General features: G+C 35.9%; 1 protein-coding gene across 1 annotated transcript in view; it reads right to left on the reverse strand.

Moving 5' to 3' along the window:
• Positions 1-4980: 4980 nt before the first annotated feature.
• The window catches only part of DTWD2 (DTW domain containing 2), a gene marked incomplete at both ends in the record, with an annotated part of 82961 nt that continues 74073 nt past the window's right edge, over positions 4981-13868 (reverse strand). Inside the window, 2 exons of the mRNA XM_080362650.1 lie at positions 4981-5151; positions 9390-9518. Of these exons, the coding sequence (XP_080218776.1) occupies positions 4981-5151; positions 9390-9518 (300 nt within the window). The remainder of the gene's footprint in view (positions 5152-9389; positions 9519-13868) is intronic.

Here is a 13868-nt window from a genome sequence, read left to right on the forward strand (position 1 = left end):
TTTGAAATTTACTTTAAAATGATGACTTATAATAATTACTTGTGTTCTGTAAACACATGATTTATATTAACAGGCATGTACATATGCAAATGGTTTAGATATCATTTATTTGCCAAATACTCTCTATTGCTGTTTCACTAACACATAAAGGAGCAGGTATGTCTTAATGCGCTCTAAACCATTTCTAAATGCTCTTTGATATAGCTCTTTATTGAGAGTAAAACCTAATGTTCAGACCCCAAAAAATCTTTCATATGCCAGATATAGTCCCAGTTTCAGTTCAGCTATAAAAGCTAAAATATGTTACCTGTATTAACAGACACAGTAGGTCACAGGATAGCAAATGGTCTGTTACAGCTGCTGAGGGTTTTAATTATTACTTACAGGGGCAGAGAGAACAGTTCAAAGCTGCTTCCAACTGAGCACCTGCTGCCTCTCACACCCATGACAGAAGATGTGCAGTATGCATATCCACATAGATCAATTGGTATATATAGGCCAAACTAAGCCACAACTGTGCTGAGAGAACTACTGCCCCACAGGTATGGCAATTTTTCTCTTGCTTACTGGTAAACATACCTTCTCACATAGAAAACTATCTTGCATCTTTTAGGAAATAAAAAGGGATCCAAAGAAATCTGTAGTGGATCTTAAGCCCGCAAAACAAAGCAGTTGCCCTAGGATATACTCCATTAACAAATCAAATCCTGGTATTAAGTGAACACCAAGACATAGTGATGAGTATGAAGCTTTATACCAGCCTTACCCTGGTAAGAGATACAATTTTTATCTAAGCTTCTTGATCAACTTCTTAAAGACCTTTCTTTCCTTCTCCTCTCTTTACTTCCCTCTGCCACCTGTCCCCGACCACAAAAGAAGTGGCTCTCAGGGCATGAAGCGCTAGGGCTTTGGAGAGATCGTGACAAGGGACACAGGGAACAAACCTGGCAACTAAGAGTGCATGGAAGTCCCTGAAGTGCAGGTTTTGTAGCAGGGAGATGAGGAATGGCTGCATGAGAACAGAACCAGCTGGTGGTTGTTGTTTTTAACATGACTACAACCATATGGGGAGAGGAAAAAGCATGAGAGATATTGGATGTTCAGGCCATGACTCCTAGGAGGGCACTGAGCTGGAAATGCAGCAGTTGGGAATGCGAGAGCACGGGAAGATGTGCGCATTTGTGGGGTCGCAAACAGAAGTCAGACAGTCCTTCCTAAAGCAAGAAGAGAACTCTGAAATGCTTGAGAAACTGCCACAGCAATTTACTCTTCATGCAGGTTTCAATGGGTAACAAAGGAACTTTTTCTTCAAATGGCATAGGTAAACCCACATCTCTTCATTAATTGAGTGAATGGTGTTAAAAAGGCACTAAAAAGGACTAGGCTTTCCTTTTTATGTTACCAGCACATGCGAACAAATTCAATTCTGTAGAGCCGCAGTGGCACATGATCACAGTAAATTAGATCTTTTATTGCTTTGAAGCAGAAAAAAATATATAATTTATGTGCATTCATGTATGTAGGCATAATAAACACAAACCTCAAGAGAAAAACATGAAGCAATACCCCTTTTAAAAAGTGCAGTTTTTAATTAAATTCCAAAATAAGCAGGAAAGTTGTAGAAAATAATGCAGCATAAGCAATTTTTTATCTAATGTAACAGCTGAGAAGAAAACCTTTGGTCTTAAAATAATTTTTGCCCCTTTTGAAGTCAGTTGAAAAGTTCTCTTTTTATTTGAAAGAAAATTAATACAAGAGTAATTTTTTTTTGTAATATAGTGACATCATATTGCAGCTGGGATTTCAATAGGGTCATGAGACAATGAAAGTAAAATCCTGAAGAAAAACAAATTTGAAGGCTTTCTAAACAAAAGGGGGGCGTGAGGATTGTGTTCTTATTTTGAAAGATTTCTAGCTTTGCCTTTTTTCTTAAATTCTGTCTTACAAATTATGAAAATATGGAGACTTAACAGTGCCCACCTTTGTAAAATTTTCACATGTATTCATGTGTTCAAAAGCCTGCTCTCCATGTAACCAGTTCCCCAAAGCATGACAAAGAGGTACACGGTAAGCAGATTTCATTCTGGCAGCAATATTTAGATGTATAAAGTGGACAAGGACAAAGAACAAAACACTAGAAGCAAACATATTCTTTTTTTTTTTTTTTAAATCAATATCTAGTTAGACTGTTTGGTTTGACTCATTAATCTTTTGGTAAGTAAAAAATTAAACAGATTGACCATTACAGTAAAAATTAAAACTGTAAATTAAACTCATTCTAATGAAATTGCTTGCAAAGAGTGCTACTTCATCATGCACAACTTCCATCGAAAAAGTTTGCCATGTCAGAGTACCCACCGCTTTGAGGTGAGGTATTTAGAAATAAATTCTGAATCTAAAAGACCTCAAAACTGACTTTCTAAACTCTTCTTACATTTTTCTATTGTCTGTATTTCTATTGCTATGAAAGTTCCACCAAAAAAAAGTAAAAAGGAAGTATTTTATTTTGTGCTTAATAGCTTCTAACAAATGTGAAACTGAACTTCATATGACTGCTGTGTTGCATCTAAATGATCTCTATATTACAGCTGAGATGGGACATACAAAAACTCAAAAAATATAATGCCTGGAGGTTTGCAATGAAATGTTTTTCATTCCTTCATCAACTGCTGCATAGTGATTGATCTAGTACTGTACAACACAGGAAATTAGCAATTAAAGGCTTCCATGCATCCAGCATTAGATCCTACAAATTCTGTTAACCACAGGAGCAAAATCAGAAGAACAAGAGGAATCAACAAAACTAAATAGCGCTTTATTGTAAACTGTGTGAAATTTGTCCTTTACTGAAAAAAAAACACATGAAAACTCTGCACAGACTGCACGCACAAGAATATTTAATGTAAGATTATAACTCAATTAAGACAACTATTTCTCTGATCCAGTAATTCTAAGGCATTTTGCAGATGTCTGTGAATCCCAGGCTGTAATACAAATTTCATTCTGTTCTCCATAATATAAACTCACATTTTATGAAAAGACACATTTAGCCTTCTGTCTAGGAAGATAATCCTCACAATGTAGGTTGAAAGGCACACTATCGTTCTAGATTGAGTCTAAAATAAGGTGACCTAAATTAGCATATACAACATTAAATGTGAGTATCTTCTGTGTATGTAAATATAGCATTAACAACAAAGCCTGATAGTCTTGTTCCCTTACGAATGCTGGACCATGTCCCAGAGCACAGGGAAACAGCTTCCCAGCCCAGCACAAGACAAACCAGCCCCAGAACTGGATGAGGCGTCACGTAGGAGTCTGCACACACGAGCTGCACAAGACTCAACTTCAGACTCACTGCGCTTCACTACAGGAACAAACATGCCTTCCCTCTGTTCCAGCGTGAGCAAGGGTACATCTGCATTATCATTAATCACATGAGACTGTTTTGCTTCAGATTTGTCAAAACTAATTGAGGTTTGCTGAATTTAGTGACAGATACAGGATTTATCTAGACTGGGAAAGGAGAAAAAGGTTACATAAACTTTCCTAACACAGCCAGGTGAATTAAATTGTTAATCCAGGCCTAAACAAAAGGTCACTATTAGCTCAGGGTTAACTAAAACTTCTTAGCTAATCTCTGACCTCATTTTGACCTCTCTTGTTAATTGCAGAAATGCTTTCAGTTAATAAATAGGTTAGCTGTGCTTACACCCCCCACTTCTGTAGTTCTTTCCTTGCAGCTCATAAATTAAGGACGAAATATCTATTTCTAAGACTAATTAGTACCCAATTAGCTCCATGTTGTTTCCTAGAGTGGTACTGATAGTAAAGACAAACATTAAGCATTTTAAGCTGTTTCATGAAGGAGACATAGATGAACATGAAGAAAGGAACACTAAAACATTTATTTCACTTTTTTTTTCCCCTCCAGATCATAAAGTATTGCTTCACAAAGTTTGTAAAAATACTCAATTCTTTTGCTTCTAGCAATTTCCACTAGAAAGAAGTATAGTTATATCAATGTTAGAACTAATAAAGAACACATGTAAATCTAATGGATCTGCAATCATGTTAGTAGGCTGTATCCAGACATAAGCATTTGTCATTACATCATATTTCTTACAGGGCTGTTTACACTGGGCTTCTTTAATTCCTTTAGGATCATAGCCATTGCATACCAGGGTATAATTATGACATAACCATATCCATAAAATGTCCTCTCCTGTGGAAGAGGACATTTTCTCAAGTAAAAGTGAAGCACCTGAGTTATAATTAAAAAAATCATTTCTCTACATTCCTTCTTTTTGTAAGTCAGAAATATTCAGATTCTGGTAAAAACATACACAGGCTTAATTTAAAAATTAAGTCTGAGAGACAAATGAAACCCGACTGCATTGTAAAATGTATATAAATTTACAAAAGGGAATTCTAATAATATAAGAAATAAAAATCTCAAAGTTAAAAAGAACTATACAAATAGCATGCCTTATGCTCAGCTGGACTAAGTAATATAATGAATTACAGTTTGAAAACCTACTGCAATTAAGATACTGAAGCTAAAATGCTCTGTAGAAATGCATTATACTTATAAATGTTGAAGCCTTACCTTTCCATTACATTCATGTTCCTTGCCTTTCATTCTGATAAAAGCTCTCCCAAAGTAAATTTATCTAGTCACACTCCGGATCATACTTGTCACAAAAAAGATAACACAATTCTAAGTTATGCTCAGAAGTTGTTTCTTCTTTTCTATTGGAAACAAGCATGATCTTCTATCATGTGAATAAAGGCACCTGGCCTACTGCAAAAATGAAAAAGCTTGTCCATTATTGTTTGTCACATTGGCAGATAAACTCTTGCCTATGAAGGGCCTAAAAGTTGCTTTATTATAGTACAGTCAACCATTTGGATCAAATCCAGATTCATATTCATTTGGTAGTTGCAAATAAATCCCACCATACTGTCAGTACCGTTTTCTTATATTTTAACATTATTCACCAAAAGCTCCATTCTTCTGAGTTTGCGCTTATTCTTTGGCATTGGCTTGTCATACAAGCCATTTTTGAGAAGATGCTCCTTGCTGTGATGGATCTGGGCACCATGTTGAAGCTGGAAAGAACATAAAGCTTGAAGTGGACGGAGTATAGTCTGCAGAAAGATAAAGGAGTCGAGGGGAACAAAAATGCAAACCTTTTAGTAAGCTATTTTAAAGGCATCAGTTATTCCAGGTTTTGTATTCAAGCAGTACTTTAAAACGCTAACAAAATATAACGTGGATGATAAATGCTGATAAAATACAACCTTTGAACTTTAAAGGAGCCACATAGCAGACATACATCCACCTACTTGCTGTCATTCCTTATTACTTCCTTTGACCTACTCAATCCTGACTTCAGCCCTAGCTATATTACTGTATGTTATGGCTTTAACTTGACTTTAGTAACATATTACAATCAATTACCGTGGCTCAGTCAACAGGCTGTAATAAAATAAGTAACAATAACTAAGCTGTTTGTGTTTGTGGGAAAATACCTTGAGGCAGGGTTTTGAGGAGGATTCTCATGATAAAGGCAGCTGGACTGCTGTCCCAGAGACCAGACTGTATCCCTGCTGCTGGCCAGTGATATTATGTAGGTCTAATGAAGTCACAAAAAACAAATTTCTCTCAAGTGGCTCCTAATTGTGGCTTCTTAATTTTCTGGTTCTCTGACTCAGTATCATGGGGTCTCATATGCAGCTGTATAAAGCAATCACAAAAGTAACTGCAGTAAGCAGGAGCTGACTTTCCACCAAGTAAAATGTGAATCATCCAAGTACACCAAAAAATCAAGTGACTAATACTGAGCATCTAATTAAGTGCCCTTTTTCACCTTCCATGGTTTTTAACTTCAATTTGCCATCTCATATGCTGGGAATAGCACTACTTAATTCAGAGGGGTTATAAAAAAGTGCGCTAATGTTTCTGAAGTTGGTTGCTATCGCAACATTCGTAGAAGCATCTTTGAGAAACTGATAGTTTTGTCATGGAAAAGTAGGTTGGGCCAATTCTGAAAGGTAGGGATAAAGCAGAATATAGGACTGGGAATTGTAGTCACCAAGAAAACATTAACCCTCAGCCTGAGTAAGACAGAAGAGCCAAAGAAGGAAAAATATGCCAACATTGTCCTAGCACACCAAAGCAAAAAGTAAATATACAAAACTCACTTTAATTTCAGAATTTCTCACTTTTCTCAGGTTTAACTGCTACAGTAAAAAATTACCTCCTTTAATTATAACATAAAAGCATATGATAACAGCACCATCATAGAATATACACAAGTATCTAGAAAAGTTTATTTACACAGAGTTCCAATTTATGACCCACACTTTCTTGTGTGGCCATACACTTTGTTCCAATCTGCTTCTAAAGGCAATTGATTTAATGTTGAGGTGATTCTCTAGTGTCACAGAAGAAGACACAGGGGTAGCATACTCTACACCAACTACAGAACCAATTTTTGACCTGGGAACCTTTTTTAGTAGGTGGAGGTCAAGTACCAAAACATTCATTATCTGACTGAGAGGGATAGGAATACCTCAGAGTGGACACTACAATGCAGTGAATACGTGGATGAATTTTAAATCTCTTTTCACAGACGCATTCCGGGCACACAATCAGATTGCAGATCTGGCTCTAATGTTGCAAAACTACTCTTAGGTCTTTTGAAAAAGGCTTATTGAATTGATATTACTAATGTCAGCCACAAAAGATTAAATAGGACATTATCTTAATAATCTCTTCCATCGCAGACTAGTGGGATCACAACTTGCAAGGAAAAGGCTAATGTTCAATTAGTATTCTTTGACCTGGGTTAAACTTAAAACTCTAGAACTCTTAAGTTCCAAATTCCTCCAGTGACATGTAAGAGTTGTGAGCTGGCTGGCAGGAAGACATAACCCAGTGGCTTGTGTTCCTCAGCTGCAGGAGTGAGGGAGGTCAGTGGGACAGGCTAACAAAAGCACTTTATCTTTGAGGTATCTCCTTGCAGCTTCGCATGCAGTGATATATGTAATTGCCTGTCTCAAAGTGATCAGCTTTTGGGTTTTTGAGAGTTAAATATTATCTTGCTGTGCCTTGACTTCAGAGAACCATTTAGAAATACTGATCTATTTAAAAATATAACCATTATTTGACTCCAGTAAATATTCCAAGACCAATATATGCTATAAAGGAAATTAATCCTACCTGTCTGCTAACTAAATTAAACTTTTTAGAGTATAGCATCTGTTAATGACCTTTGTCAATTCAGTAATTTTAAATTCAGATATTAACTAAACAAGTTAACCATAAATTGAAAGGTAGTTAAATATCTGAATATCCAATGTAAGAGAGACAGAAACTTTACTGATGCTAATTTCCCAATTTTCTTAAGTTTCTCATATGTTGGAAATACTTTTCTTTTTAAAGTTATATCCAAAAATGTTCTACAAATTCCCAACAGCCTCAACTGAAGGAATACTGTTCCCCACTATCAGACTATGAAGACACTGGTGAAAATATCTGAATGTTTCTATGACAATTTTGTTCTCAAATGAAGTAAACAATCATTTTAAGGTATGTATACATATACATTACCTCCTAACATCTATTACAGGATGTACAACTTAAAATGAACAAATTCTCCTGACTTTAAGTGGTTTTACCTACCATTAGGAAAAAGCACAAGAAAGTCAATGGCACAAAGCCTTCAAGAGCCAGCACAAAAATTTAATTCCAAGCACTGCTTGCCACATTATTCAGTATTACTAATCAACTAAATAATAGTCATGCCTTCCTGGCTTCATGAAAATTAGACATCAGAGTGATTATAGGCTATAAGCTCTGCCAAATTTATTAATATCTTCCTTTGTTACAAAGTACTAATAATACTTTAGACTGAATATAACTTCAGTAATATGAGTGCAACATGTAAATTCCACACATTATAGCAACTGAACAGTTGTTAGCAGTTGTTAATTATAGTTAATTAACATAGTACAAAAAAACCAGTTTAATACAAATAAAGGAAAACTTTGGGTTTTTTTTTTTGAATCAAACTAGCATGTTAAATTTGTGCAACTTAGTATATTACATGTCTGGTACACAGTCTATATTTTGAAGTTTTACAACAAAAAATGTCAAGGGAACTTAGAAAAACACCACAGGAAGAGGTAACTACAACAGCACATCTCTTCACTATTTGCTGTGCAATATACACAGTAGTAGTTCTATTTGTTTTGGCCCAAGTCTCCAACTGTCATCTCTACAGATTTTCATTCTGTATTGTGGCAAGCACAGCATATATGATATGCTTATAAATCAACTTAAAAAAAAAAAAGTAATGTAGAGGTGAAGAGAATCTGAGTCACTCGTCTCATCATATTTAGAATTACAGGAAGAAGTGAGTAAGAAAGTAGTATAAGATGAGAGGATGTGATGGGAAAGAATAATGAGGTAGAAGGACAGAAGGAACTAGAAAATACTAGGATTGCTGAGTTAAAAATGCATAAAAATTAGAAGAGCAAAACAGTGAACAGAAAAGACAAATGGAAAAATGGTAGAGAAGAAAATAGAGGCTGAGTAACAAGTACAGGAATAAGACAACTCAAATCCTGAGACAAATGAACCCGAAGATTGCACAGTGAAAACTTGTAAAAGGGGAAGTGCCTGGGGAAAGTAGTAGACAACTAAACAAAATGAAGAAAAAATAAGAAACAAAAAAAAAAAAAAAAAAAAGGAGGAATTTACAGTAACCAATCTATTACTCCACACACAAAATGGGCTGCCAGGGTAAAACTGGTCTGTAAGATAAGTGGTCTTCATTCAGCCTTGGTGGACATTGCAGGACCAAATACAGCCTGTTACAGGACATGATCTGGCCCTAACTAGTACTTTAAACATCATCAAGCAAGATTTTTAGCCCTGAGTCTTGCCAAGGTTTATCTTCAGACAACTCTTTGTGGCAAAAGAGCCAATCTAATTCCATTATAGGGTAGAACAAGAAATGCTCTACCACAAATTAACACACTGAAAAGAGGAATAGCAAAACAAACATTCAAGGCTTTTGTATCTAACAAATTCCCTCAGCAATCTGACAGCAATGTTGAATACAGAATAGGAAGCTTATAGAGGCTTTTGGAACACAACAAGAAAGAGTCACAGTAATCTGAACCAAATAAGAGTTAACAAATATCTGAAGAAAAATAATTTCTGTTGGTACATTCCTGTTTTAGCTTGCTATGCAAAACAACCATTACAATGCTGTTAAGACTTCGACAGTCAAATATGACATTAACAGCTAAGTATCTTTGCTGCCCCTCTACTACTCATAACAGAAAAACTCAAGTGTTTAAAATCAGTTACATACCTCTTGTATACTCTTATTTTTTTCCGTGATAGTAAGAGCAACAGCTGCACACTCAAGTGTGGAGAGACATGTGTTTGTTGGTTGTGTACGAATTACGTATTGACTTGAAATGTTGTTTTTTAACTGCACCTGAAAAAAAAGTAAACTCTACTAAAATAAACAGGTCAGTATAGCAAAAAGAGATACTTCTTCCTTACACTAAGCAAAACACAGTCTCTTCCCCTCTTTGGTCAACTGCCGTCTTTCCCTTTTGCTCTTTTGTCTCCCAGTAGCCAATGACCTTATGCTACTGTTAAATATACTATAATACCTGTGAGTTGCCACTGGAGACAAGAACTGCATATTTGTTGGTGTACAAACACACAAAGAAATTACAATTGTTTGTTAGAGAAAGACTGAGGGAAATTTTAGGAACCAATTTCACTTGCCATAGACACCATATAACAAAAATAAAACTAGTTCTCTATGCTTGTTTTATTGAACACTCTAGACCCACATTTTAAAAGTCTTTCATTCAGAACTTGACAAGAAACATTTATTCATATAATTTACTAGGTCACTGATCAGAACTTTTTGCTTACCTAAATCTGCTTGAAAATAATTTATTGGCTCTGCCTCAAGTGATAACCACGCTATACTCTCTCACAACAATTCTCTTTTATTTTTCCACCTTTTCCAAAAATGAGGGGCTGTTCCCCATGGCCATCATAACAGTGCTCCCATTCTGTATACCAGAGATTTTTCAGCATTTGTCACTTCATCCAGTGTTTCTCCTCTTCACTTTTCCTACTTTTGCTTTCAATTGTAGTGCATCATTTTCCTTCATTTGTTTAACATACAGTCATCCATTCTTTAAAGTTCAAGATAACTCATTTAAAAAAGGGTAACTCCAAACTGCTGAAGAAACTTGAATGTATAAGATCAATTTCTAACACTTTACCTGACTCAAACTTAATAGGAATTAAAAATAAATTAATAAAAAGGTGAAAAGAGAAAAGCCATTCTGGAAAGAACAAATAAGTTAGCCATCAAAGCTCAATATGCTCAAATATAGGATTTGTAGAATCATGGAATGGTTTGGATTGGAAGGGACATTAAAGATCATGCAGTTCCAACCCCAGTGCCATGGGCAGGGACACCTTCCTCTAGACCAGGTTGCCCAAGGATGCAGCTTCCACAGCTTCTCTGGGCAGCCTGTTCCACTCCCTCATCACCCTCACGGTGAAGAATTTCTTCCTTATATCTAAATCTACTCTCTCTTTCAGTTTAAAGCCATTACCCCTTGTCCTATCACTGCATCCCCTTGTAAAAAGTCCCTCTCCAGCTTTTTTGTAGGTCCCTCTTAGGTACTAGAAGGTTGAAATAAAGTCTCCACAGATCCTTCCCTTCTCCATGCTGAACAACCCTGACTCAGCCTGTCCTCACAGGAGAGGTGTTCCATCCCTCTGATCATTTTAATGTCCCTCATCTGGACTCATTCCAACAGGTCCATGTCTTTCTTACTATGGGGGCCTGAGAGCTGAATGCAGTACTCCAGGACAAGACAGAAAAATGTACCTTTGTGACAGAAGAACTTGCTCATCAAAGGAAACTTTTTTATTTTTTTTAATGCTAGTCTTGTTATTGGGTAGGCTTGAAGGACAAAAAACATGCACATATCAGAATGTATTAAAAGTTTCTAGCAAGGATTGTTTAGATAGTTTGGAGAGATAGATCACTTTCAACAGCCAAAGAATACACACTTGGGCTGAGATATTCAGATGATGAATGCACAGTAGTTATTTAAATAATACCATATACTAACATTATGATTTTTTGCACTATGTAAAAATACATTTGTATTCTTTTTACAAGTGTAATACTGGAGGTGTCATTTTAATTAAATAATTTTAAGATCACATCTTCCAAAATCCATTTTGGCCCTTTCGGTGAAGACCAATGCCTTTGGTATTTTAAGGTTGTTTATAATAGTAATTACCAGAAATGCATATTTTTAATCAGGTTATATAATTACCAACTGTTAATTAAACTTCAAATGCACCACTGGTCTCAAAGCACATATAAATGTGTCAGTCTTGAACATACTTAATTATTCTTAAATATTTGAAAGGAAGGGTCACTGGTGATGATATACAGAGTTATTTCCTGAAAATTCAACAGTCATATTCACTTAAAACTCATTTTCCTTTTCTGCAGCTATTCAGCGTATTTCTCCAAATGATGTGGCACAATATATGACAAATTATTCAATACATTCCTATGAGTTACTGTAAAGTCGACTCTGATTATTTTGTATTTAAAGCCAAGCTAGTTGAAATAGTTGATTATACCATGTCTGAAAACTCAGGGTCTTTAGTCTCTAGCTCTGTACTCTGAAAGAAAAGAATTTATACCATTATGCTTACTGTTACACTGTACCAGAAGCCTCTCATACAATCTTTATTTCATAGCCATACTGTAGAAATATCTACTGAATGAAAGATGTTAACAGTTTCCTGGATATTCAAGCACAAATTCAGTCCACATGCTGAGGAACAGATCCAGAGCAGATTCAAGAATGAAGCTAGTGGATATATACTAGCCCTTATCAACTACTTTGTTCAATTTGGTATTGAAAAATCAAAAGATAATGAATTGACTTAGGAGAAAAAATGTAGAATTTAGACTTCAGTGTATATAATGAAATGCAAAAGAAAATTAAAATGAAATGAATATTTTCATTTGCTGTTCCTCAAGGTTTGCTTTTTTTTACATTCCTTTTACTGTGACCATGTATGCTTGTCCATCATGACAGAGCAGGAAGACTAGTTGTTTTTTAAGTATATGGAATTCTATGCTGGAGGGAGCTTTCAGTCCCTACTTAGAGGTGACTAAATGAGTATTAAAAACCAGGTCAAACTCAGTCCCTTGTTTCTTCAGGATGTAGCCTGAGCAGCAGAGCAGGCACATATCCTCACTTCCTCTCAACAACCACATTCTTCAGAGAAGATCTCTAGAGAGACTTGAAGAAATCAGCTGACAGACTACCTGAAAGGCACACCGGCTTCCCTCTCCTTGGACACAGACAACAATGCCTTAAGGCTTTCTTTTTTTGTAAGAGCTGGGAAAAATTCTGTCTGCTGTTTTCTATACTTCATTTCTCGGGGCTCATGCTGAAAAACTTTTAAGATCATCAGTATTCCAGAGAAAGGAAGATTATTCACAATTCCAAGACATGTTCTACAGAAGAAAGGCTACCTGTACTCCACCTTACCCTGCGGAGCCAGAAAGTCTGTAAGTGCAGCTCTCTAAGAGCTGACATCATACAAAAAAACAACTTTCTTTTCCTAACAGCAACAGCAAATTATTTTCTTCTTCTTTGCTGGGAAGAGTGAGAGAGGATGGAAACAAGTGGTCCCAGTCCATTTTTCCAAAAATTATGTACTCACTTGGACAAGATGAAAATACGACAGACAGCACAGTGGTGGAGATCAGAGGAATAATATCTGACCAGGACAACTCCCTGCTACAGTCTATTAGTCTTCTTTCAAGAAACGTGCATTTTACACTACTCTGCCCCAGAGAGGCACAGTATGTAAATATGAGACCCTTAGTCATCTGAGACACAGTCAAGAACAGCCTTTGTCTAACGCACATTCGAGACACTCACTGCATGACTGATTGACTATCAGAAATCAGGTGTACTCACTGAATCAATAAAACACACCATGAGGAGCTCTACCAACCTACAGCATAAACTGAATGGTAATACGAAGCCCAAACAACATTTAAACCAAAATGAATTAATACAGTTAAAATATTTTTCAGATATGGGAAGAATATCTCCTTGGAAAAAAAAAGTTGCCTTTATATTTGAAATATTTGCTGTTTTCGAATGTGACTGGGTAGGAGGATGACTTCTCTCATTTTCAGCAAACAGGTCTAAAACTTGCCTTGCCTTTTGTGGAGCTGAGTTAATAGTTTCTGAATTTCAAAAACACATAATGTGTATACACAACCTATTAATGTACATTTCCAAACAAAAATAATTATACTTCACAACTGTTTCTCCATAAAATCATAAAGATACCATGATACAATATCTTTTTCTTTTTAGATAGTTGAAGTGATTTGCAAATCATATGCACACTTTGGAATAATTTCAGTTACTAACAAAACACAGCAATGTCAAGTTGAAAAAACAGCCTATTTAACACCACTCACCAAAATAAACAGTAGCAGAAAACAGAAGATGGGAACTATCTCAACCAATTCAAACTGGAGAGGGAAATTTAGATAAGCCGAATGCAATTACCCACTGGAATTCAGCCAAGACACTGAAATTAATGTATCTATTCTTTCTCTAAGTGCAAGGGAGTTGGGTAGCTTAGTTTGAAAGCTGTCAGGAGCTTGAAGCAACACACACAATCAAGTTTTGTTTCTATGTGTAACTGAAGAGCCGGGGTTTCGAAAAGCCTGAATGTCAGCAACTCTCACAAA

This window comes from Nesoenas mayeri, assembly GCF_963082525.1.
Source record: "Nesoenas mayeri genome assembly, chromosome: Z".
Classification (NCBI taxonomy): domain Eukaryota; kingdom Metazoa; phylum Chordata; class Aves; order Columbiformes; family Columbidae; genus Nesoenas; species Nesoenas mayeri.